The sequence below is a fragment of the Lepisma saccharinum genome, chromosome 17 (assembly GCF_977018435.1).
Source record: "Lepisma saccharinum chromosome 17, izLepSacc3.1, whole genome shotgun sequence".
NCBI classification, from domain to species: Eukaryota; Metazoa; Arthropoda; class Insecta; order Zygentoma; family Lepismatidae; genus Lepisma; species Lepisma saccharinum.
The window spans coordinates 32364534-32387408 of record NC_139245.1 but is presented as its reverse complement, the minus strand read 5'-3'; the positions used below and the strand labels follow the sequence as shown (position 1 = coordinate 32387408).

The 22875-nt window shown below is 39.3% G+C and overlaps 1 protein-coding gene across 1 annotated transcript in view; it reads left to right on the top strand.

Moving 5' to 3' along the window:
- Window positions 1–22875, top strand: part of LOC146001666 (uncharacterized) — a 147159-nt gene that overhangs the window by 90709 nt on the left and 33575 nt on the right. The window contains exons 7-9 of the mRNA XM_083139283.1: window positions 11301–11536; window positions 12466–12652; window positions 13935–14125. Coding sequence (XP_082995409.1) covers window positions 11301–11536; window positions 12466–12652; window positions 13935–14125 — 614 coding nt within the window. The remainder of the gene's footprint in view (window positions 1–11300; window positions 11537–12465; window positions 12653–13934; window positions 14126–22875) is intronic.

Genomic DNA, 22875 nt, shown 5'->3' with positions numbered 1-22875 from the left:
CCGGTCACACTTACACCGATGTCCTGGCGCTGTGTATTGATGTCTCCATTGTCTGCCGTTACAGAACCTGGTTCTCCCAACTGTCCGTGGTGTCAATCACACTGCCCTCCGGTGACGATTCCTACGTATATGTCAGGCCGCGGAAGCACACGTCACAGTTCACATCTGTCTTCTGTATACTGACCAGTTACATATGTAATAGTTTATCTTGTGACGAAAACTATCCTGTTCATCGTAAATCAAGGGTTAAATGCTATGCTCTCAGCATTGACGGACACTGGCTTCTAGACACAGGATGTTCAGTATAACCATTTTTGCACGGACTACTCTCGGCGCAACCTCTCGACAAAGACTTGTTAAGGCAAATCCTCAACACTTCTATCGCAGCTTCTCGACAACAGATTCTCCAGCACAAGTTCTAGACACACACTTGTCACTTGAATTGTCAACACCGATTCCTCACTTGCATTCTCAACGCCGATGGGTTAGGGGTTTTTGTCCATGTCCACTTTCTATTGGCTGGCGTGGAGGAGGGTGTTGGTTGCAGGGAAGAATGGAAATATTTCACGTTGGGGAGACAAAGGGGCTTCTGGGAGAGAAAGCCTAAATATAGCCGTCGCCTTTTGTGGGCAAGGCAAATGACCTTTGCTTGGCTTCTCTGAAACTGACGGAGATTTGGAGACGTGCTGAATGTTCGATTATAATAATAAATGTAGAAGATGATATATTTATATATTGATACTAGTGTGCACGTATTGAATGCAGGTACATTATGCCCCTCCCAAGTGCGATACTTGGGACTGAAGAGATCTCAAGTGAAGCACTGACACAAGTAATGATAAACAAATATGTGGCCACCTTGGTCGCCTGACTTAAATCCTGAAAATCGTTGCGTTGATTAAATATGTTCCGTAGAACGTGAACAACATCATCATTGCATAATACTAATAACATGTGTATCTATGCTTCCATTATACTACTACATGCTAGATCCCATACATAAAATTCAAAATACTGTTGGAGAGTAAATGCAAAACTAAATACACAAGAAAATGATAATTCCCACAAATGAAATAATACTTCACCACTACCACACAAAACTAAGTACATATATATAATTACCATAGAAATACAGTAGAAATAAAAAAAAACACAAAATCAAATAAGAATGTTACATAAGAATAATAGTAAATGAAATAAATAAGATAGCAAATCCACTAAATAGGTTGACAGATATAAGAGTAAATAATGTTAACGATTTCAAAATTAACAAAACATAAACTTGGAATAAGAATAATATCTTTCCTTTATATGCTCTTTCATTTCATGCTGTCAGATTTTTAGCCTTACATTCCTTGTTGAGGCTGATGAAATGGCTTCAGATTTCTAATGTTCTGAGTTCCCAAGGACTTTCCATTTCCAACAGACTCTATCGCATAGGCGTTTTGTGATACTCTTCTCACTACCCTCGCCGGACCTTCATAGAGCAAGAACAGCTTCTTTATCTTGCCGTCCAATTTGCTGCTCCTTGGATGCGTCTTTACGAGAACAAGTTGTCGCCATATTTCCCTTGTGGGGCATCTCCCTGTATGCATTTGGAAAGGGGTGAACCCTGTGCTGCCGTGAGTCGTGAGATTCCAGCATTGTATGGCGTACTGCAGATAATCTGCCCACCCCTTTTGGTGGGAGTTGCAATAAGTGCTCAGGACCCTCACCAAATCTTTTATGAGTCTCTCAGTGAGATTTCCACTAGGGTGCCAGTAGCTGGTGTGCTTGGGTTCGATCCCATGTTCGCGGAGCGCATTGATCCATCTTTTGTTAGTGAAAGTCGGACAGTTATCTGACAACACCGCTCTAACTTGCTGCACCTTCGTGACGTAATCCTGCAGTAGACATCTCAGAATCGTGTCGGTAGTTGCTCTTTTCACAGCATATGCCGCAGCGTATTTACTATAACAGTCATACATGACAACAATATACTGAACTCCACCTCTGCTTCGAGGCAATGGACCAACCGTGTCGAGGCTGAGTAGGTCCCCGCATGCTTTCGGGATGACAGACTGCATGGGCCCACCGTATCGTTTGTTCGGTGCCTTCACCTTTTGACATATCTTGCATCCCGCGAGCACTCTTCTAACGCTCCTGTTCAGGTTCGGCCATGTAAACAGTTCCGCGACGGCAGCCAACGTTTTGTCCACTCCAAAGTGAGCATAACTCGTGTGATAATATCGGACCAAGTCGTCTTGCAGTTGCGTCGGTAAGCGAAGTCGCCAGTCATTACTTTCGGCACGTGTTCGTTTGTAGAGCAGTCCATTCTCCAGCTTGTAGAGTGCCTTAACTCTCCTCTCGGTCGGCGAACCAGTGGTGTTGACCACACCACCTTCTAATCTTTGAATGACACTTCTTAGCTTGTCATTGGCTCTTTGATGGGCACCCAGGTCTTTCAGCGTGGGAATGACTTGTTTCTCAATGGCGAGCTTTAGTAGTGCCATTATTTCTGCATTGTCTTCCTGGAGATCATCTTCCATCGCCACCTTACTTGTGTCTGGATTCAGCGGTGCGCGGCTGAGGAGATCAGCGGTCACATTTAGCTTTCCAGGTACATACTCGATGACAAAGTCGTAGCCCTGAAGTTCCATTAACCACTTTTCAATCCACTGGTTCCTTATCCTGCATCGCAACATGTAGGAGAGTGGCTTGTGATCTGATTGAATTATAAATCTAGTGTTGAAAACGAAGTTTCGAAATTTCCTCACTGCGAAGACAACTGCAAGTAGCTCTCTCTCGCATGTGCTGTATGCTCACTCTGCACGGTTTAGCGTTCTTGAGGCGAATGAAATCACCCTCGGATTTCTTTCCTCATCATGTTGAAAGATGGCAGCACCGATACCGGCCTTCGCATCATCCGCCACAATGTAGAAGGTCTTTCCTTGTAAGGGATGCTGCAGCATCACGTACTTAAGGAAATCTGACTTTATTTGCTGGTACGCTTCCTGGCACTCCTGCGTCCACACGAAACGTGCATTTTTCTTGAGTAGCTGCGTCAGCGTTGCACTCAGGGTTGCCAGTCTTGGTGAAAATGTCCTGTAAAAACAACAACATCCTAGGAATCTCCGCAGTTGTTTCGCGTTGCGAGGAGCCGGCATCTTGGCTATCGAATCTACTTTCTCTGGCTGGGGCATGATGCCACGTGACGTCAGAATGAAGCCTAAGAAAGAAACTTCCTGCTTGCCTATCGTGCACTTTCGCAGTTTCACGTGAAAGCCTCCGACGAGTAATCTAGCGAAGATTATATCTAGCTTGTTCAACAGGCCTTCGTACGTTTCATCAGCGCACAGGATATCATCAACATACGGAACCACAAACTGGAGCACTTCCTCTCCCAGCACTTTCTCGACTCACCTGACGCAGCCGCTGCTCGTCGTGCGCAGTCCTCGTACGTGAGTCGCGATATCCTCTTCTGTGTATGCACCTTTCAAGTTAGCTTTGAGAACCCTTTTTCCCGCCACATTCGCATTCACACTTCTCAAGTAATTGTATGCTTTCTCATGATGGCTCACGGTAATTTCATTCATTTCGTCAACTGTGTCGACCAACATGTGACATATGTTGCTGAGTGCATTCTCATTCAAAATGAACGGTACGCTAACGCTTTGGTTATCGACGTTGAGGTGCATTGTTTTTGTTTCGAAATCTAACCTGGCCTTGTAATCAAGCCATGTGTCACACCCTAAAATCAAATCGTGCCTTAATCCAGGTACGACCAGAGCAGGACAACATAATTTTGCTCCATTTATTTCAAGAGTCAATAAAGCTTGTTCTTGAATTTTGACATCTTTTGCGTTCGTCGCTCCTCTCACAACGACGTTGGTTACTCTGAACGAAGGCAAAGAGGGGTCATTTCTTATCAGCTGGTTTAAAAGATCTGCATTAATTCCCGCACAGGTGGCGCCTGTATCTACGAGACAATGGATGACTTGCTTTCCTACGCATGCTTCGATTTGCAGGAGGTAACGCATCCCTTCATTCTTGAGGGTGGTCCCATTATCAGTGACGTCAATGGATGCTAGAGACTGGTTTTGAGCGCTCATTTCATTTCTGCACAATCGTGGGGCAGTGTTGCCATCAGCTGATCTATCAGCGTTAGAATTAAACTTTGTGCTAGATAATAAAACATTGGAGGGCTCACTTTCACTTCCGACGAACGGTACTTTCACCCTAGTCTCTTCATCTGAAGCATTGCTTTGACGTGTCATCGGCCTCGGGCTATCAGAAATATGCAAAGGTCTCCTCTTCACGCCCTCTGAGTTAGTAGTACTACAAACTGGTTCTTGACTCAAAATCTGAGCTGCTGTATAAATGGGGAATTCACTCGTGGTTCCATGAAAGTTCGCAACTTCGCCTGCAGGTCTCTCCCCGTCACCTGAAGGCGTATCTAGTTTAAATCTGGGTGATTGGTATTACGTGGGTTCAAGTCCCTGTTGCTTTCTTGTTTGCTGCGCCGCCAATCGGCTCCGTCCCGCTGGCTTCTCTGGAACCTCGGCGGCTGGTTGTTCCAGCATCCTCGGTTCGAGTCCCGGCGTCGGTCATTCGGTTCTCTCTCCCTGTTAGTATTGCCAGGGCCGTTCAATGCCATTGCATTCTGATGAGCGACGTGCTGTCTTCTCTCCTGGGGGTATTCCCTGCGGGGTGCACTCGGCCTGTCGGAACTCACATTTGACAGTTCTTTTAAAATGTTCATTAGTTCGGAAAGCGTGGAGGCGCCATGTGCAATCAGTGTCCTCTGAATTCCTGGATTGAACTGTTTACTAATGGCTTTGATAAGTTCGCTTTCCGACAATGGAGTTCTCAGTGCTCGATTTATTTTCACCTGCCTTGCTGCATGTTCAGCAAACGTCATTCTTGAGGCGTTGTCGTATTTGTTTGTATACAGCGACAATTTCAGAGCAGACATAGTGTTATCGTCTCTGTACTCTTCTTCCAGGGCCGCCTTGAAAGTAGAAAGGTCCCGTATGTCATCCGCTCGCATCTCATACGCCTGCTTTGCTCTTCCCGTCAAGGTGTTCCGGGCGATGCAAACTTGCAACTCTGGAGGAACATTGCTGAGCATCAAATAATCTTCCAGTTCTTGGAAATACGTTGAGAGGTTCAGTGGACCTTCAGATCTGTCGAAGTTAGGCTTGAACAGAGCGTGAACCTTCACCGAATGTGACATCACAGTGGGTCGGTTATGCGTCTGATCGAAGAGCGACTGGCTGACGTTCGATTCACTGGACGTCACGACTCGTTGTTGTTGTTGCTCACTGATCAAAGGGTGGCGAGTTGATCTCTCGGAATCGCGTGCTTCATGGCAAATGCTATTGCGCAACACATCTACGTCCTTGCGAACATCTTCAATCGAATCCAGAAGTCCCTTGATCGTATCCTGCGTAGCGCTCCGAGTGGAATCCAATTCGGCTCTTAATTGCGTCAGGTCTTGCCGATTAGATGCAATTGAAGCTTCCATCTGTTGTTGGTTTTGGCCACACGCTGATATTTCGACATCGATTCTGTTGAGGTCAGATTGGAATCTCTCAGCAAGTTTGTTGCGATTATCCTCACAAATCTTCTGCATCTCAGCCCTTGCTCGTTCGCCATCTCTCGTCATCGAGTCCCTTAGTTTCTGATTTTCTTCGCTGATGTAGGTGTAAAGGGCACCTATTGATTGCTCATGCATTGATTGGACATTGCTGATTTCTTGGTGGATATGTTCCCGTAGTTCCTGGGCTATCTCTTGCGTCACGGTTCTCATGCTGGTCATTATTTGGGCCATCATCTGCTGCATATTCATCGCTTCTGGATGTTCCGTCGACGTGTTGGTCTCGCCACTCTTCTCGACGTCGTTTTCTCCGCCTGCCATTTTTAATTTTGATTGTGAGCGAGTAAGCACCATAAACAATATGCCAAAATGCACTAAAGTTCAAATTGAGAGAATTCTTTTTTCACTGTTGACAACTCGTTGCAACTTTTATACTCGCCGATCGTAGCACTTTAACACAATTCGAAAATTTTTGAAGCGAAGCACTCGCGAACATCCTAACGGTACATGCAAGCGACTACTACACCACATGCAAGAAACAAACTACATCTACGAAACTACTGATAATGGAAACACATGCACACAAGCAATTTAAAATATAAATGCGTCGATGTTGCTCTTCAAATGGTGGAAATGATGTCAATGAAAACAAATATGGATGTAAGTTTGTGTCATAAATTGAAATTAGTTTGAAGTGAAAAAATGTGAAATTTCATGAAAAGTGGGTACTTTTGAAGCCAAACTTGGGTTCAAATGCCTTACTAATGGGCGCCATTTTATGTGGCCGTACAGGCTAGCTCTTTCCCCCCTGGGCCGCTTGGTTGAAGCCGAACAATAGGCGGTTGGGGACCAAGCCATCCAGGGTTCGATGCCCGGCTGTACCTGCACGGTGCACATAAACAAATAGAAAAATACTATTGAAATGGGGGAAAAGGATGGGTTGCATATGAAATTATGGCAATTTGATTAATGGACTGTGATATGTGAATATGTATTATGTTAAGAATCTCTACATGATATGAGAACTGCAAGTCCACACCTTACTTTCAATTCCGGTCACACTTACACCGATGTCCTGGCGCTGTGTATTGATGTCTCCATTGTCTGCCGTTACACAACCTGGTTCTCCCAACTGTCCGTGGTGTCAATCACACTGCCCTCCGGTGACGATTCCTACGTATATGTCAGGCCGCGGAAGCACACGTCACAGTTCACATCTGTCTTCTGTACACTGACCAGTTACATATATAATAGTTTATCTTGTGACGAAAACTATCCTGTTCATCGTAAATCAAGGGTTAAATGCTATGCTCTCAGCATTGACGGACACTGGCTTCTAGACACAGGATGTTTAGTATAACCATTTTTACACGGACTCTCGGCGCAACCTCTCGACAAAGACTTGTTAAGGCAAATCCTCAACACTTCTATCGCAGCTTCTCGACAACAGATTCTCCAGCACAAGTTCTAGACACACACTTGTCACTTGAATTGTCAACACCGATTCCTCACTTGCATTCTCAACACCGATGTCCTCTGTCTAGCTTATAGACGCACCTGAACCGCCAAAATTCACCGATGGGTTAGGGGTTTTTGTCCATGTCCACTTTCTATTGGCTGGCGTGGAGGAGGGTGTTGGTTGCAGGGAAGAATGGAAATATTTCACGTTGGGGAGACAAAGGGGCTTCTGGGAGAGAGAGCCTAAATATAGCCGTTGCCTTTTGTGGGCAAGGCAAATGACCTTTGCTTGGCTTCTCTGAAACTGACGGAGATTTGGAGACGTGCTGAATGTTCGATAATAATAATAAATGTAGAAGATGATATATTTATATATTGATACTAGTATGCACGTATTGAATACGGGTACACGGGTCTCTTCATGGTAGTCAGACACCCTAACGACTGAGCTACCGTGGCTATTTAATATTTGTGTGTTTGCATTTAATCTTAATTCAGACATTTATTTGTGTGTTCACTCTTTTATATATTCATAGTGTTTTACTCTGCAGTGTGATCTTCATTTCTTGGTTTACATTTTTCCTCCCACTATGCTTGCAACAAATTTCATATCAGGCATTTACATCTTGTCTTCATCTCTGTTCTCCAGGTTCCTCTTTCATTCTTTATAAGTTATTACAAGTAAAACACATTTCATAAATAACCCTTTTACATGTACATTCTTATACAAGGTCCACCCATAAAAAAAGCTAACTTTTTTTTTTAGGAAAGAAAACAAGTAATTACCTTCAATGACTTTATCACCTTCAAAATAATCACCAGAGGAGGCAGTACACTTTGACCAGCATTTGTACAGGTCTTGGAAACACTGTTGATAGTCATTGACAATAAGTGTTCGCAAAATACACATAACATTTAATTTAAAGTCTGTGATGTCGTCAAATCTTCATCCTTTCATTGCCATCTTAAGCTTGGGAAAGAGGAGAAATCAGCAGGCGATAAGTCCGGAGAATATGGAGGGTGATTGATCACTGTCACTGAATGCTTGGCAAGGTATTGTTGTACAGACAATGCGGTATGAGGCCAAGCATTATCATGTGCCAGAATCACAGAGGTCCTTCCTAACCTGCTTCATCCTGTTTCAGTCGACCAAGCACTTCCTTGTAATACCACTGATTGATTGTTTTGTTTTCAGGGACAAATTCATGTTGGATCAGTCCTTGGAAATCAAAAAATGTGATCAGCAGCACCTTTGTCTTCGATTTCATCCTGATCTTGGTTCATCCTTGACACTTTCACGTCCACCTTTGAAACGATTGTACCACTCATAGACCTGGGTTCTTCTTGATAATGCTGCATCACCATACACTGCCCGTATCATCTGTAATGTTTCGGTAAACAATTTACCCAATTTGTAACAAAACTTTATGTTGTAACGTTGTTCCATCTTGGTGCACGTATTTTGTACGCCACCTACACACGACTTGTATCTGACACATGCTTGCCCCAATACCGACTGCCTGTAACAGGTTGAAACATGCTCTGGCGGGATGTTTCGATATAGCTCTTTGCAGTGTTGCCAGAATACGCTACCTTTTTATTTGGTTTGGTTCTTTTTTTTTATGTTTCTGTTTCTTTATGGGCAGACCTTGTATCATCAACACGAAACTTTCCTGAATCCATAAGGAGGCACATTGATGCGAAAGCAAACAAAACTTCTCGCAATATTGCTACGTGGAAAAGTACATGTCACGCCAGACACCTATTTCACTGCTGCATGTCGATTCGCTACGCACCTTAAGTCAGAAGCAAAAGTTAAAAAAACATTGCCATATCTCCAGTGAACTCGCAGCGAAGAGAATGTCATGTAAGCCGAGGAGAACAGCATAGAGAAAGCTAGTGTTTCCCTCTATAGTCGTTTTCACGTTCAGAAGACACAATGGGCTCTTATGGGCAATGCTTTTCTTATGGGAAATACGAGCGCGCTGTTGTGAAATTTCTGGATTTACAAATTTAGCTTACATAAACTGGTAACTTGCTTACATAATTTTAGATAAATTAAAAATGCAAATTTTCTGTGAAAACACAATTTTTACATTGTTTTCATTCCTAATGTTGAAACATGCCGTAAAATTGAAGCATTCATTATTAAAAAAATTGACACTGTTTTTTAATTGTCATAGGTGACGGTGGTACTCAGAATTTATCAATACTTTAAAGCATATTTGCATTAAAAAATATTCAAATAAAGTATGTGGAGATTTTTTATATTCATGCAGTAGAAAATGTCGTCGCTGGCCATTTTTTGTTCTGTAATTCCAAGTAAAAACTTCCAGCGACAAAGTTGTGGAGAAAATAATGAAATTATTTTTTATAACCACTCAAAGTTTCCCAGAAATATTACTTCCATGCATTTGGAGTTTCTTTTTAACCCGAACCGTGCACGAAGTAAGGAGACGTTGTCTGGCCATCTTGAGCTGACTCACCGCAGCATTCCGGCTAATCACCACCAAGTTTTCGAGTTGTTATTTTATTTCCATTCAGTAAAAATATGAACTTCATGTAGTTTGTTATAATAGAATTGAAATTACTTAAATTTAATAATTGACAATTATTTCCAATGCTGCTCTTGTGAGCAACATTAGTGCTGTCGCAAACACATTGTTTTTGTTTACATTACTGTCGACATTAATACTGAAATGAAGATCACCTTTCAGTTTCCAACGTACACATCAATTCATAGACACCATATTAACCTTTGAAAGGCTTTCCAACACGTGACAAAATATGGGGTTTCAAGATAGAAATATGACATGCCTTGCTTGAGTCATTCAGGTCTTATCAGTTCACGTGGGCCATAACTCATTTGTTTGTTTGGGTTGCAACTTGAATCTAACCCATGTGCCAGGTTCCCCTTACTTAGATCTGCTTTGGTCTGTTTAGACTTTTTCCCTCTCTCGAAAAAGTGTTTTCAGTTGTGTGAGTTCTCGGTGATTTTTACTTTTTTAAGTCATTTCTGAAATGTCATATTCGTGCATTACACTCGCGTGTGTAGTGATCACAATGGATCATAGTAAAAAGGGTAACTGTAACGTTTACAGTATAATATTAATATTAATAATTACATATAATTATCATTATATATACAAAATATGTAACACCTTCATTGTGAAGGAAGGTCATCATTTCCCGGCGACATGAGCTAGCGCTGTATTAGCAACACTGTGCGGTTTCTCCATAAGCACCGTTGTGTCTTCTGAACGTGAAAACGACTTTAGCAGAGGAAAGTGTAACTACCTCAATACTTCGCAGAGCATCTGCAGCGTGCTTCCGTGTTGATGCAAAGCAAGAATTTGTAACGTATTGTTATGCAAATTTTTGCATTCAGAAAATACGCTACAACCAGGTACCCCAAGTTTTAATCCCAGGCTGGGCATGGTTGTTCTTTGCGAGTGCCCTTTCATCGTCATCTTGGCAATTAGCCAAAAGTGTCATCAAAGCGAAGTAAAATTAACCAAATCTATCAATCTATCTAACACCATGTAGTGAACATAATGTATTTGTCTTGCCTGCCAAAAGAGCATAAACACAAGAAGAAACACAGCACACTTAAAAATAAACCTGGAAAAAATTCTTACCTTTCGCCAGCTTCCCACCGACATTGCCAAGGATAAAAATTGAGGTAAATAAAAAAGCAAAGATAATAGGAAGAAATTCTGTATACACCTGCTCTTTCCACTGCCCTTACCTGTTTTATTCCTATTTTATCCTTGACAATGCCAGCAAAATGCTAGAATTTTTACAGTTCTATTTTTTAGTGTGTTGGGTTCCTTTTACATTTGTGCACCTTGACAGGTAAGGCAAATAAGCAGTAATAAATTAAAATGAATACCTGGCATAGTGTTAGGTCTTATGTTTTGTTATTTTTGAATATACAGGATGAGGCAAAAGTCAAGTTTCATAGGTGAACGGCCACCATGTTCGCCGGACTAAACAACCCTGCTTTTTTTACTGCTAGGGACATGTAAAGATCATTATGTACATTAAGAGTATTAAGAGCCAGGACCACCTCAAGGAAAGGATCACAGACACCATCTACCAAATCAAAGCCACTACACTAGCAGATGTCTTATGCATCTGGGAGCGTCAAACTATTACATTTCAGTCATGCTAAACTTTGCCTCACCCTATATAATATTTTGTAAGTCAGTTACCTTAAATGACAGAGATAAATTCTTAATGGTATATTGCTTTGCTTTACCAGGGTGGAAATGTATGTTGAAGACAAAGTGTCTCACCAGGGACCAATACCTCTTCAGATTATTCCTACCATGACTGTTGGTGAACTGAAAGAGAAGGTAGAGCAGGAGTTTGAAATCCCTGTTGGCGTGCAGAGGTGGATTCTTGGTAAACAGTTGGCATCAGATGACACCAAGACTCTTGAAGTACATAATGTAAATGCAAATGGGTGCCCGATATTTTTATATCTTGTTGCACCAGGTATGTCGTAGTATATACAGTTCTTGAGAAAGTAAGATTTCTGTTTTACAAAACGTAACATCTTAATAATGTTAACAATGTATCTTTTCTAGATTATGTTGTATAAATATTCACAAAACTAGAAGTTAGTATTTTGTATATAATATGGTATCTGTTGATATAGCTGCATCAGTAAAACTGCCAGTAATTTTGCCAATCTGCTATTTCTATAAATAGCTTGTAATTTTATATTGGATCATATCAGTAGATTTTATATAAGTATTAATTTGTTAATAATTGTCATCAGTCCATCTCTACTATGGAAAATATGAACATCAAATGCAACAATGTTTTGCATATTGAGTTTGAAAATAGCCTTGTAATGCTCTTTTAATTTGGATTTTTAGCAACATTTAATTGCTATATCTTTGCACAATGGCTTTCTTTATGTGGTAAACAAAGATGTTATGTAGAAGTGGGAGTTAAAAAGGAGATGCAATACTTTTAAAAAAAGTTACATTAGCACAAAAACCTTTCATTAATCATGTTTTGGCATGGTGTGGTGCAGTGAAAGTATTGTGTAGGCAAATTTCCATATAGTCTGTCCTTGATACTACAACCTGTGTTAATAAAGGTGGTAGTTCTTGGATATTAATTGAATGACACAAAAAGTGTGGATATACAGAACTTTACAAATGCAGTACACTTTTTGACATGATTTTTCTTTGTGATGGTGACATCTCCCATTCAGATGTAAGTATTGCTAATACACTTGAACCTTTTTGTTTGTTTAAATTTGCATCCTTGGCAGATCTGAGATTATGTAAACCTAATTTCTAAGTTTAGACCATCCTTACACCATGTTATTTCTAGTAAGTGCTACTTGATTGCTTGTTTTCAAACTAATTCAACATTTGTTAGGTATACTATGACTTTTAATTGTCTTCCAGATCCTGACCAGGAAACTGAAATTCCTGAGGGAGATGTGGCAATTGGAGGCACAATTCCAGAAGAACCGGAAAAAATGGAGGGGCCTCCATCCCCAGCAAAAGGTGGAGGCTGGTATTACAACTTTGAAGAGGACCATTATAGCTTCTGTGAGGACACAGAATCAGAACTATCCCAGGATGTATCAAGGTTTGTATTTCAAAGAAATGGGTGAGTGATAAATTATTATTGTTCCAGTTCTTGAAACCTAGATTCATCCTGTATTTTTTTAATGCATTTATTCACTTAACTGTTACCTGTGGCATGCCCAGGATTTTCGAAAGGGGAGAGTTACGTATACTTTTTTGGTAGTCAGTCCTCATTTTGCCATCTTTTTTCTGTCTTTTACATATTTTTTTTTAGGAATACTGCGCCAAGGAGTGGGGGTGTTATAACCCCCACCAACCCCCCTTGAGCATGCCACTGGTAGCAAGCATCTGAACGAGTGCGCACACGCAAACACACGCGTACTTAAAAAAAAAAACTCGTGTCATTGACTTTCAGCTGGTATTCTCATGGTAAAAATGGGTGAGTCTGATAAGTGGCGCAAGATTGTACTAGCTCACAGTGTAAACATGATACATTCTGAACAGTAGCCATATATATTTATAATTTGTCATGCAATTTCAGAAATGGCACGGTATCCCAGAGACATGTGTTCAAGTCCAGATCAAGCCTGCATTTTTCTAATTAGCCATATATGTTTATTACCATGGCACAGAATGCAAGTTTGTAATCATTAAAATTTCCAAACTGAAATATGATAATGTATTTTCCCTTACATAAGCATTTAGATATATTTCTAAACAAGTTAATTTGTCAAATACAGAACATTTAAAGTGCCATACTTGCATATACATAAAAAACCGTTATCATGATATCTAGACACAAGGGATTTGATATTACCTTTCATTATTGACATGAGACCTCGTTACATATTGATAAAATGCAATTAAATGTATGACTTGCAAGACAAAATTTACTACCTGTGTTGTGCCGTGCTTATAAGTACAGTTCTGTCTGTGGATGGATTAACTACGTGGAATGTAAAGTATGTCTTTGTGAGGTTGAGCAAGGTACACTTATTCAGAAAAAAACTTAGTGTTTGATGAAAGGCACAGGTATTATTGTGTTGTCCTGGGTTCAAATTCAATTCTCATTTTCGTGATTAGCCAAAAGTGGCATAAAAGTAAAGTAAAAGAAACCGATTCAAAGTAATACTGGGTTTCTTTCCATGGCAAGTTTGGTCCTTACAAGTTATCTCATTCTATATGCAGTCAGTTGATTTCTTGGGGAAATATTCAAGGATAGTGATTTAGTGTAAGCATAAGAATGTGAGAATTCAATGTTTATGAGAGTAATAATTTTTCCTGCAATTTAAATAGTTTCAAAATGAGTTTATAAGGACTTGTTCTGTAAACTATATTTACAGGGAAACCAGTCCACCTGCCAGCCCAGAAAACGGCCATGTTCTGATAAGCAGTGCCCTCGCCAGTATGGGCGTTGCTGTGGCAGATGTGTTAGTTGATCAGGCCGAAGCTGGTACATCAGGAGAACAGGCTGTTAATGACAGTGCAACAGAGACTGTGGAGAAACCGAATAAGACGGGTACACTGGTTTTAGGTGAGTTTACACTTACATTTGAAACTACCTAGAAACTTCAAATCATTGCCAATACTTGAATAATCGAAACCTGTTCAGAGTACTTATTGTATATAAGAATAAAAGTATTATAGTTTAATTGAGCCATATAAATCTACCAGGATTTGCTTTGAAACATTCTTGAATTTAGTTGTGAGGTAGCCAGATTATTGTACCAACCACAAAATATGTTTCCTCTACAAAGATTTTGGCACAAAAATTTTGATTCCTCTAAAGTCTTAGTTTGACATTTGCTTACTTCATAGAAATCCTATGTACATGAAGTAATTTGCTGGCAGAATTACTCATTTCAAATCATTATTCTCTATTGTATCAGCTAATGTTAATACATACCAATATCAGCGAGTCTCAATTTCAAACCAATATGCATAGTTATGAGAAACATCTTATATTTATATAGATGACTCGCGTACTGTCGTCGACGTGGCCTTTGGCCACGTCTTGTACACTCGCATGCGTGACCTTCGGCCACGTTGTGATCACAATCATGTTTTAGATGGGGTTCCTCAATGATCTTAATGACTTTGAAAATGTCTGCATGTTGTATTGGATGATGGGGAACATGTGTACAAGTTCGCTAATTTGAAAAGTTTAGAAAGTAACTTTATGTGTGTATGGGCTCTAATAAGGTACAAATATTCAAACTATTATTGTCTATTTTCTTAATAATGAACTGAGTAAGTGATAACCGTTTCAAGATAAGTAGTTGGATGTTTTGCATAAACGAATTGAATAGCGACTAAATTGAAAATGCAATATTTACGTATTTTGTTATTTTCACATTTTTGAACGTAATTGGATAATAACTGTTTTCCGTCATTCCCCTCAAATTCCTACCTTGCCTCTGTAATAAATTCTGATGCTCGTATTTTGAAATTCGAAAAGTCTAGCATAATTCCCTTACAGTAGTTTCCGGGGTGAAAATAAACTTTCTTTAAGTTCCCTAGCAACGTCCGTTTCCATGGACAACAACAGGCACGGCAAGCTCTAAGGAATTGCATGTCATTATACCCCCTAAACATTTAGTTAAAACAAGCACGATGTAGATATTTTCGCAATGAGTATAACAATATATACGTAATTGTATCTGGGCTGAAACTTCTTATTATGTAGATGTCACCCTTGTTTCAGGCACCTTTTCAAAGTCATGAGTTCATTCATCTGTGTGCTATTGATCTGTGAGAAATATAATGTAGCTAGACAATTAAGAATTGAAGGAAACAATGTGTGCTGCAAAAAATTTCCGTGGCAACGGTTGCTAAGGACGTGAGAAAAGGGCATTTTCACCCTTAAGGAAGGGCCGATTGAGAGATTTTTGAATTTTCTGGGCCTTTTGGTTCATGGAGAACATTTATGTCAGTGAGTGAGTGGTGGGATTGGGGCTATATATATATTGGATAGGTAGAGCATGGATTTTAAATATTAAACTGTAATAACATTCATAGCGTTGTCAGCTTGTAATCAAAAGATCCTGGCTTCGATACCCAGTGGAGGTACATGGTGGTTCGAATCCCACTTTAAACTGTAGGTCCAGTCCAAATTAGTCGACAGTTAAGTATGTGTGTGCAAATAAGTAGCCTATCTATTGTACAGTGTATCTCAAAAGTCTTAGAACAGTGACATTTTAAACTAGGCAACCCAGTTTACACAAGACGTTGGTGGGTTGCGTGTAGAGTTAGGCTCAATTTTAAGGTTACCACATGCACAATAGATATTTATGAAATACACAAAAGAAATAAAAACAAATATTATTGTATAAAATTATTAAAAATATCACTATTATACCGCAAATGACAAAATTCTATCTGAAAGAAAAAAAACTTTTTCTAGTATTTGTTTGCCGATGAGTCAACACAAATTAAAAGAGGAGAGGGGAAACGAAAGGGGACAAGGGAGAGGACAAAAGAGAAACAGAGAGGAGAAGAGAAAAAGTAGAGGAGGGAATAAAAGAATGAGGATAGGAGAAGTAGTCAGAAGAAAGGAAAAAGATGCAAGGAGAGATGAGGAAAATGGAGCAAAGAGAAGAGAGTAGGAAAACGAGATGAGAGGAGAATGGAAGAAGAGTTTGGAGAGGAGAGGAGGAGACTAGAAGAGGGGAGTGTAGTGGAGAGTAGAATATAAGAGAGAAAAATAGAACGAAGAGAAGAGTGCAGTGGAGTCTGAAATCGAAGACTGGCAAGGAGATAAGAGGACTGGAGAAGAGTGGGATGGAGACAAGAGGCGAAAATGGGAGGGGAGGCAATATCAGTTAGAAGCAGAGAAGAAGGAGGGATGAGAAGGAGAGGAGAAGAACAGAAGAGACTGGGGATGAGAGGAGAGAATATGTGGTTGCAGAAAATATGGTCTCAGCGTGAAGAATTGATGCATTGATCAAATTATCAACATGAAACATTCAATAATATTTTAAAATGTATTAGAGAATGTATTAGAAATGCCTTTTGGATGAGTTCATATCAAGATAAAATCTTCCTTGTCAGATTTTCGATTTTACATGCAATTATACCACTAAAACATCAATGTAATTTTCAAATTTAGAAGAATTATCAAATTTTTCTCCACTTCTCAGTTCGTTTAAATGGAGATTTTATTCTTTCATATTTCCCCATCGTTACTTCCAACAGAATCATCATTCCATTTCACACAGCATGGACAACGAACACAATGGGATATGTCAAAAACTTAAAAGTTTCTGCGACTGGAGGGGTTTGAACCTATGACCATCAGGTTGATGATCCTTTTATTAATTTTTGTCAATGTCTTTGAATCCATATACAATTATTGTTAGAGTATAATAATTCACGATCTTGTAACCTTTATTTTCTATGTGAAAATATCCCTTTGAACGTGTGACAATTCATTTATTTGTTTATTTTTTGAGTAAATTCCGGATGCTGCACAATGTGGCCACTTTACACTGCTGTCACAAATAATGTTACGATGCTCTTGTTTAATAAAATATATCATATGCAGATGATGTAGACTTATTAGGGGATAATATAAATACAATTAAGAATAATGCTAAAATATTTTTCAAAACTGCTAAAGAGATAGGTTTGGAAGTTAACAAAGAGAAAACTAAATATATGCTTACAGGCCGAAACCAAGTGTTAGGTAATAATCAAAATCTAATTATTGATAACAACTCGTTTGAACCAGTTTCCAAATTCAAATACTTAGGAGTAATACTAACAAGTGAAAATTATATTAAAGAGGAAATAAAAAGTAGGCTTAATTCAGGAAATTCATGTTACTTCTCTCTTCATAAACTTTTGTCTTCTCGTTTAATATCTAAGAAACTAAAAGTTAAAATATACAAAACAGTAATTTTGCCTGTAGTATTATATGGATGCGAAACTTGGTCCCTTACATTGAAAGAGGAACATAAATTGAGAGTATTTGAAAATAAGATCCTTAGGAAAATCTTTGGACCTAAAAGGGATGAGGAGACAGGTGAGTGGAGAAGGTTACATAATTTGTATTCATGTCCAGATATTATTAGAATAATTAAATCAAGACGACTTAGGTGGGCAGGCCATGTGGCACGAATGGGAGAGGAAAGAGGAGTTTACAGGATTCTTGTTGGGAAACCTGATGGTAAGAGACCTGTAGGAAGTATATAGAGATCGTGCTCAAGATAGGGACAGATGGAAGGCCTGTGTTGCTGCAGCCATGAACCTTCGGGTTTAAGAAGGCTAGAGAGTTAGTTAGTTGTTTAATAAAAGGAGGATTAAAAAAATAAAGAATACCTCCTAAGGAGGATTGAACCTGGAATCGCTAGCAGCCCAGTCGAGAGCTCTAACCACTACACCATGCCATTACCTTCCGTTGGAACAACAATTCTTAAGTATTAAGAATTCTGTCGCGTCAATATTGTAAATGTCGTTGGATATAATTATGAATTGCTTTCTTATAGTATAACAGGTATATTCGAGAAAATTTTTCGGTGATGAAAAGAAGAAACGAGAATATTGGTAGCTCTTGTGAAAATGCGATTTATTTCTTCAAACTTATTTTTGTGATTAGACCTTATTAAAGGAAATTATCTAAAAGCTTCAACACTGCAAGACGATGGTCTCTTCCTGTGATACTTCAACTGATGAAATGCTTTTGTACTGACGAAAGTATCGTGTCTAGAACAGTCTTATGAAATGTATTTGCTGTTGCGAAAAGTTAAAACGCGAAATAATTACACAGTTTGCAAACTGCAAAATATGCGAAATGTTATACGTCAACAGGCGGAAAATTGTATTCTTAAAATCACATCACATTTGACCATGTTAGTCAAGAGAGACTCATGGAACAGTGTGTTAAGGTGCTGGATTAAATCCTCCTTATTTTTCTTCCTCGAAGAACCACAATTTTTAAGGCGGAACAACAGTTGTTCCGCTCTTTCATATTTCTTTTAAATTCTTATACCAGGTGGTTATAATTAAAGTGACGGTGTTCAGAGTGGTACAGCACGGGCTGTAATGAGAGTCATAGATGTTCACGTAACCCCACGTAGCGCTGTTATAAAATTACAAATAAAATATCTACAGGCTCAGAAATACTAATACGAAGAAAGAAATTCAGAGTTAAATTTCAAATACATGTGTGAGTAACTCGAGAAGTACAGAGTTGCCTCAAAATTTTGAACTTTTTTGCAGGATAACATTTACAATTATGACACGCCAAGAGACAAACTGAACTACCCCCCTATGATTACAGCAACCTATCTGAGATGTGAACAATTCACTTACTATCTCATCCATGTATCCATATTTACACTCAACCAAAATCCTCCCTATTAACTCTTTACTCATGCAAATTAGGTCACCTGTGTCATACCCGAAACGCCTGAAAGTGCAAGTGGGTTAAGTTGAGCTGGAGAGGAATAGTAACCCCATAATTAATCAAATAAAATCAAATGGCTTTTAAATTAGTTTGCAATAAAACCAAGTAAGCCAGGCAGGTCGCTCCTGCTCAAACCGATGAACTTGCCAAATATTATCACCTGAATATACTATGCAAAATTGTCTTATTTCGACATCACCCGAATATGTGAATCAAGTTTCATTCTGTTGCGGAAGGTCCATTCTTTATAAAAAAAGAGCAAAAGTTCCGGGTTTCTCCCCAAAGTAGCTGGAGTAGAGGGGTCAAACTCCACATTTTCATGCTTTTTTCATTGAAATTCTGGGGATGCAGCCCTTGCGCATACCCCCCCCCCCCCCCCCCCCCGCGGTTGGGGCATCCAAATTTTACATGGTTGCATGCACTGATGTTCTGCCTGCAAAACAAAAGTTATCCGAAGTAGATTGGTCCCATAGTGTCAGTTATAACAATTTTATGAATACGAGGGTCACTATTTATATTTTGAGCTTAACAATGAAAAAACAGGAATTTGGCATTGAAAACTGCTTTATTGTTTTTCGAAGTATTCTCCTTTATGGTCAATACACTTTTGCATTTGTTCGAAGTTTTTCCAATCTTCTTGAGACACCTCCATAATATGGTTTTTGAACGCATCAACGGCATCTTCCGCCGACGAAAATCGATTGTCCATGCAATTTATTCTTGACATTCGGGAACAAGAAGAAGTATTGGGTGCCAAATCAGGACTGTACGGCGAATGACCCATCAATTCGATTTTTTGACTGTTCATAAAGTCAGTTGTTAGACTAGATGTGTGACAGCTGGCATTGTCTTGATGAAGAATGATCCGACGGCGTTTGTTTGTTTTCCGTATTTGACCGAAGACCTCTGGCAAACAAATTGTTGTGTACCATTCAGAGTTGACCGTTCTACGTTCCTCTAAAGGCACAGTTGCCACATGACCAGTTTTCCCGAAAAAACAGGCGACCATTTGTTTCGATGTGCTTCGAGCGCTAACAACTTTTGTTGGATTGGGTTCATCTTGAAACACCCATACAGTCGACTGCTGTTTACGTTCCGGCTCATATGCATATATCCATGATTTGTCACCTGTTACAATCTTATATACGTCTTTTGAAGCACCACGATTGTATTTATTGAGCATTTGTTTGCACCAATTGACGCGAGCATCTTTTTGAGTTTTTGTCAACATACCTTTCTCACAGCTAAATGATCATGTAATATTTTATATATGCTGGTGGAACTAATGCCTATGGTTGCCTCAATCTCACAGTATGTCACATGACGATCTTGCAGTATTATGTTTTGCACAGCATCAATGTTTCCTTGAACAACAACTGATTTTGGGTGACCTTCGCGAATCTCGTCGGTGAGCGAATGGCGCCCACGATTAAATTCGTTATACCAGCGTTTCACAGTGGCAAAGGATGGGGCTTCATCGCCAAATGTGGAAGTAAGTTGATCGATGCACTCTTGTCTTGATAATCCACGTCGAAAATCGTAAAAAAGCATCGCACGAAAATGTTCACGAGTTAATTCCATTTTATTGTTGTCGCACAATCTCCAAGGCAACATAAACAACACAAATGAAGCTATTGACAAGAATTTGAAGTACGTTATGGTCAATAATGCCAGACGATTCCATGCAAACGTCAAATCGTGCCTAACTTCAATCAGTGTTGCCAAGTCTCAAAATATAAATAGTGGCCCTTGTAATATGCAAATTGGCTAAAATTCGCTAGAGTTTTACGTTTTGCCTTATTATTCAAATTGTATTGCACCCACGAACATGAATCAAGTTTCATTCTGTTGCGGAAGGTCCATTCTTTAAAAAAAAAGCAAAAGTTCAGGTTTTCTCCCCAAAGTAGCTGGAGAAGAGGGGGCAAACTCCACATTTTTATGTTTTTTTCATTGAAATTGGGGGATGCAGCCCCCGCCCGTAACCCCCCTGCGGTTGGGGCATCCAAATTTTACATGGTTGCGTGCACCGATGTATTACCTGCAAAACAAAAGTTATCCGAAGTAGATTGGTCACATACTGCCAGAGTTATTACGATTTTTCTCCATTATGTATACGAATTCAAATTTCCCGCTCAAATCCTCTGGGCTTACTTTCGTCAGACCGCGGGGCGTACTAAGGGTTAATAGATAGATCCTTCTACATACGTTTGTAAAGGAAAGCTTGTAGGTTAGTGGTTACCGCTAAGGATCATCAACCTGATGGTCATAGGTTCAAGCCCCTCCGGTCGCAGAAACTTTTCTTAAGTTTTAGACATATCCCATTGTGTTCGTTGTACACGCTGTGTGAAATGGAATGATGATTCTGTTGGAAGTAACGATGGGGGAAATATGAAAGAATAAAATCTCCATTTAAACAAACTGGGAAGTGGAAAAAAATTTGATAATTATTCTAAATTTGAAAATTACATTGATGTTTTTAGTGGTATAATAGCACGTAAAATCGAAAATCTGACATGGAAGATTTTATCTTGATATGAACTCATCCAAAAGGCATTTCGGACCAATCTAATACATTCTCTAATACATTTTAAAATGTTATTGAATGTTTCGTGTTCATAATTTGATCAATGCCTCAATTCTTCACACTAAGACCATATTTTCTACAACTCCCTCTCGTCCCCAGTCTCTCCTGTTCTTCTCCTCTCCTCCTCCTTCTTCTCATCCCTCCTTCTCCTCTGCTTCTAACTCATATTGGCTTCCCTCCCATTTTCGCCTCTTGTCTCCATCCCACTCTTCTCCACTCCTCTTATCTCCTCGCCTGTCTTCGTTTCCCCTTTCCTCTTTTAATTTGTGTACACTCATTATCATTGAAATACTAGAAAACCTTTTTTTTCTTTCAGAAAGAATTTTGTCATTTGCGTTGTAATTGTGATATTTTTAATAATTTTATACAATAATACCTTTTTTTTATTTCTTTCGTGTATTTCATAAATATCTATTGTGCATGGGGCAACCCTGAAATTGAGCCTAACTCTACACGCAACCCACCAATGTCTTGTGTAAACTGGGTTGCCTAGTTTAAAATGTGGTTGTCCTAATACTTTTGGGAAACACTATACATTCCCATGGACTTTTTTTTTAGAATAGATTTATTTGATAACCACCAAATGACTGCAGGGAAGTAGTTATTAATATATTTTATATTTCACAAATATCACATTTTAAAGAAAGAAATTATATTTTGATTCTTGGATACGGCAAGCATATTTCAAATTATGTTGGTAGTCTACCAATTTCTGTAATACACATTCTATAACATTTATTATTCTTGAGCTTATGTGACACAAGTTAGACAGAACTACAGAATTTTGATTTGAAAAGAGCGAAGAATATGTACATTGTAAACTTGATTTTACTTTTTTCAGGGAACCAAGGTGAAAAAACGTAAAATACAGGCAAATGCATAGTGTGACAAAATGTAAAATCCAGTGAACTATATTTTTATGTAAAATGGCTACAAATATGTATAACCAATAAGTAGATAAAAAAAATATGTGTAGAAGGAATATGAGCCTCTTGTTAGTGTAATTGGTTGTGATTTTAGCTTTTTATGCAAGTAAATGTGCTAGAATGTCTCTTACCAGGCACGTATCCAGAGGGGGGGCTTAGGGGGCTCGAGCCCCCCCCGAAAGTTTTAGGTTTACACTAGATAAAATGAGGTTTTTGGTTTCTTGTGGTGTGAAATAAAATAATGTGACAATAATTTAAGGAAATAAATAATTATCGAGGCAAGACGGAGAATGTTCCGTAACTCTGTTATTAATAATAGCACATATCCAAGATGGGGCACAGGGGGCTCGACCCTCTCCCCAGGAAAT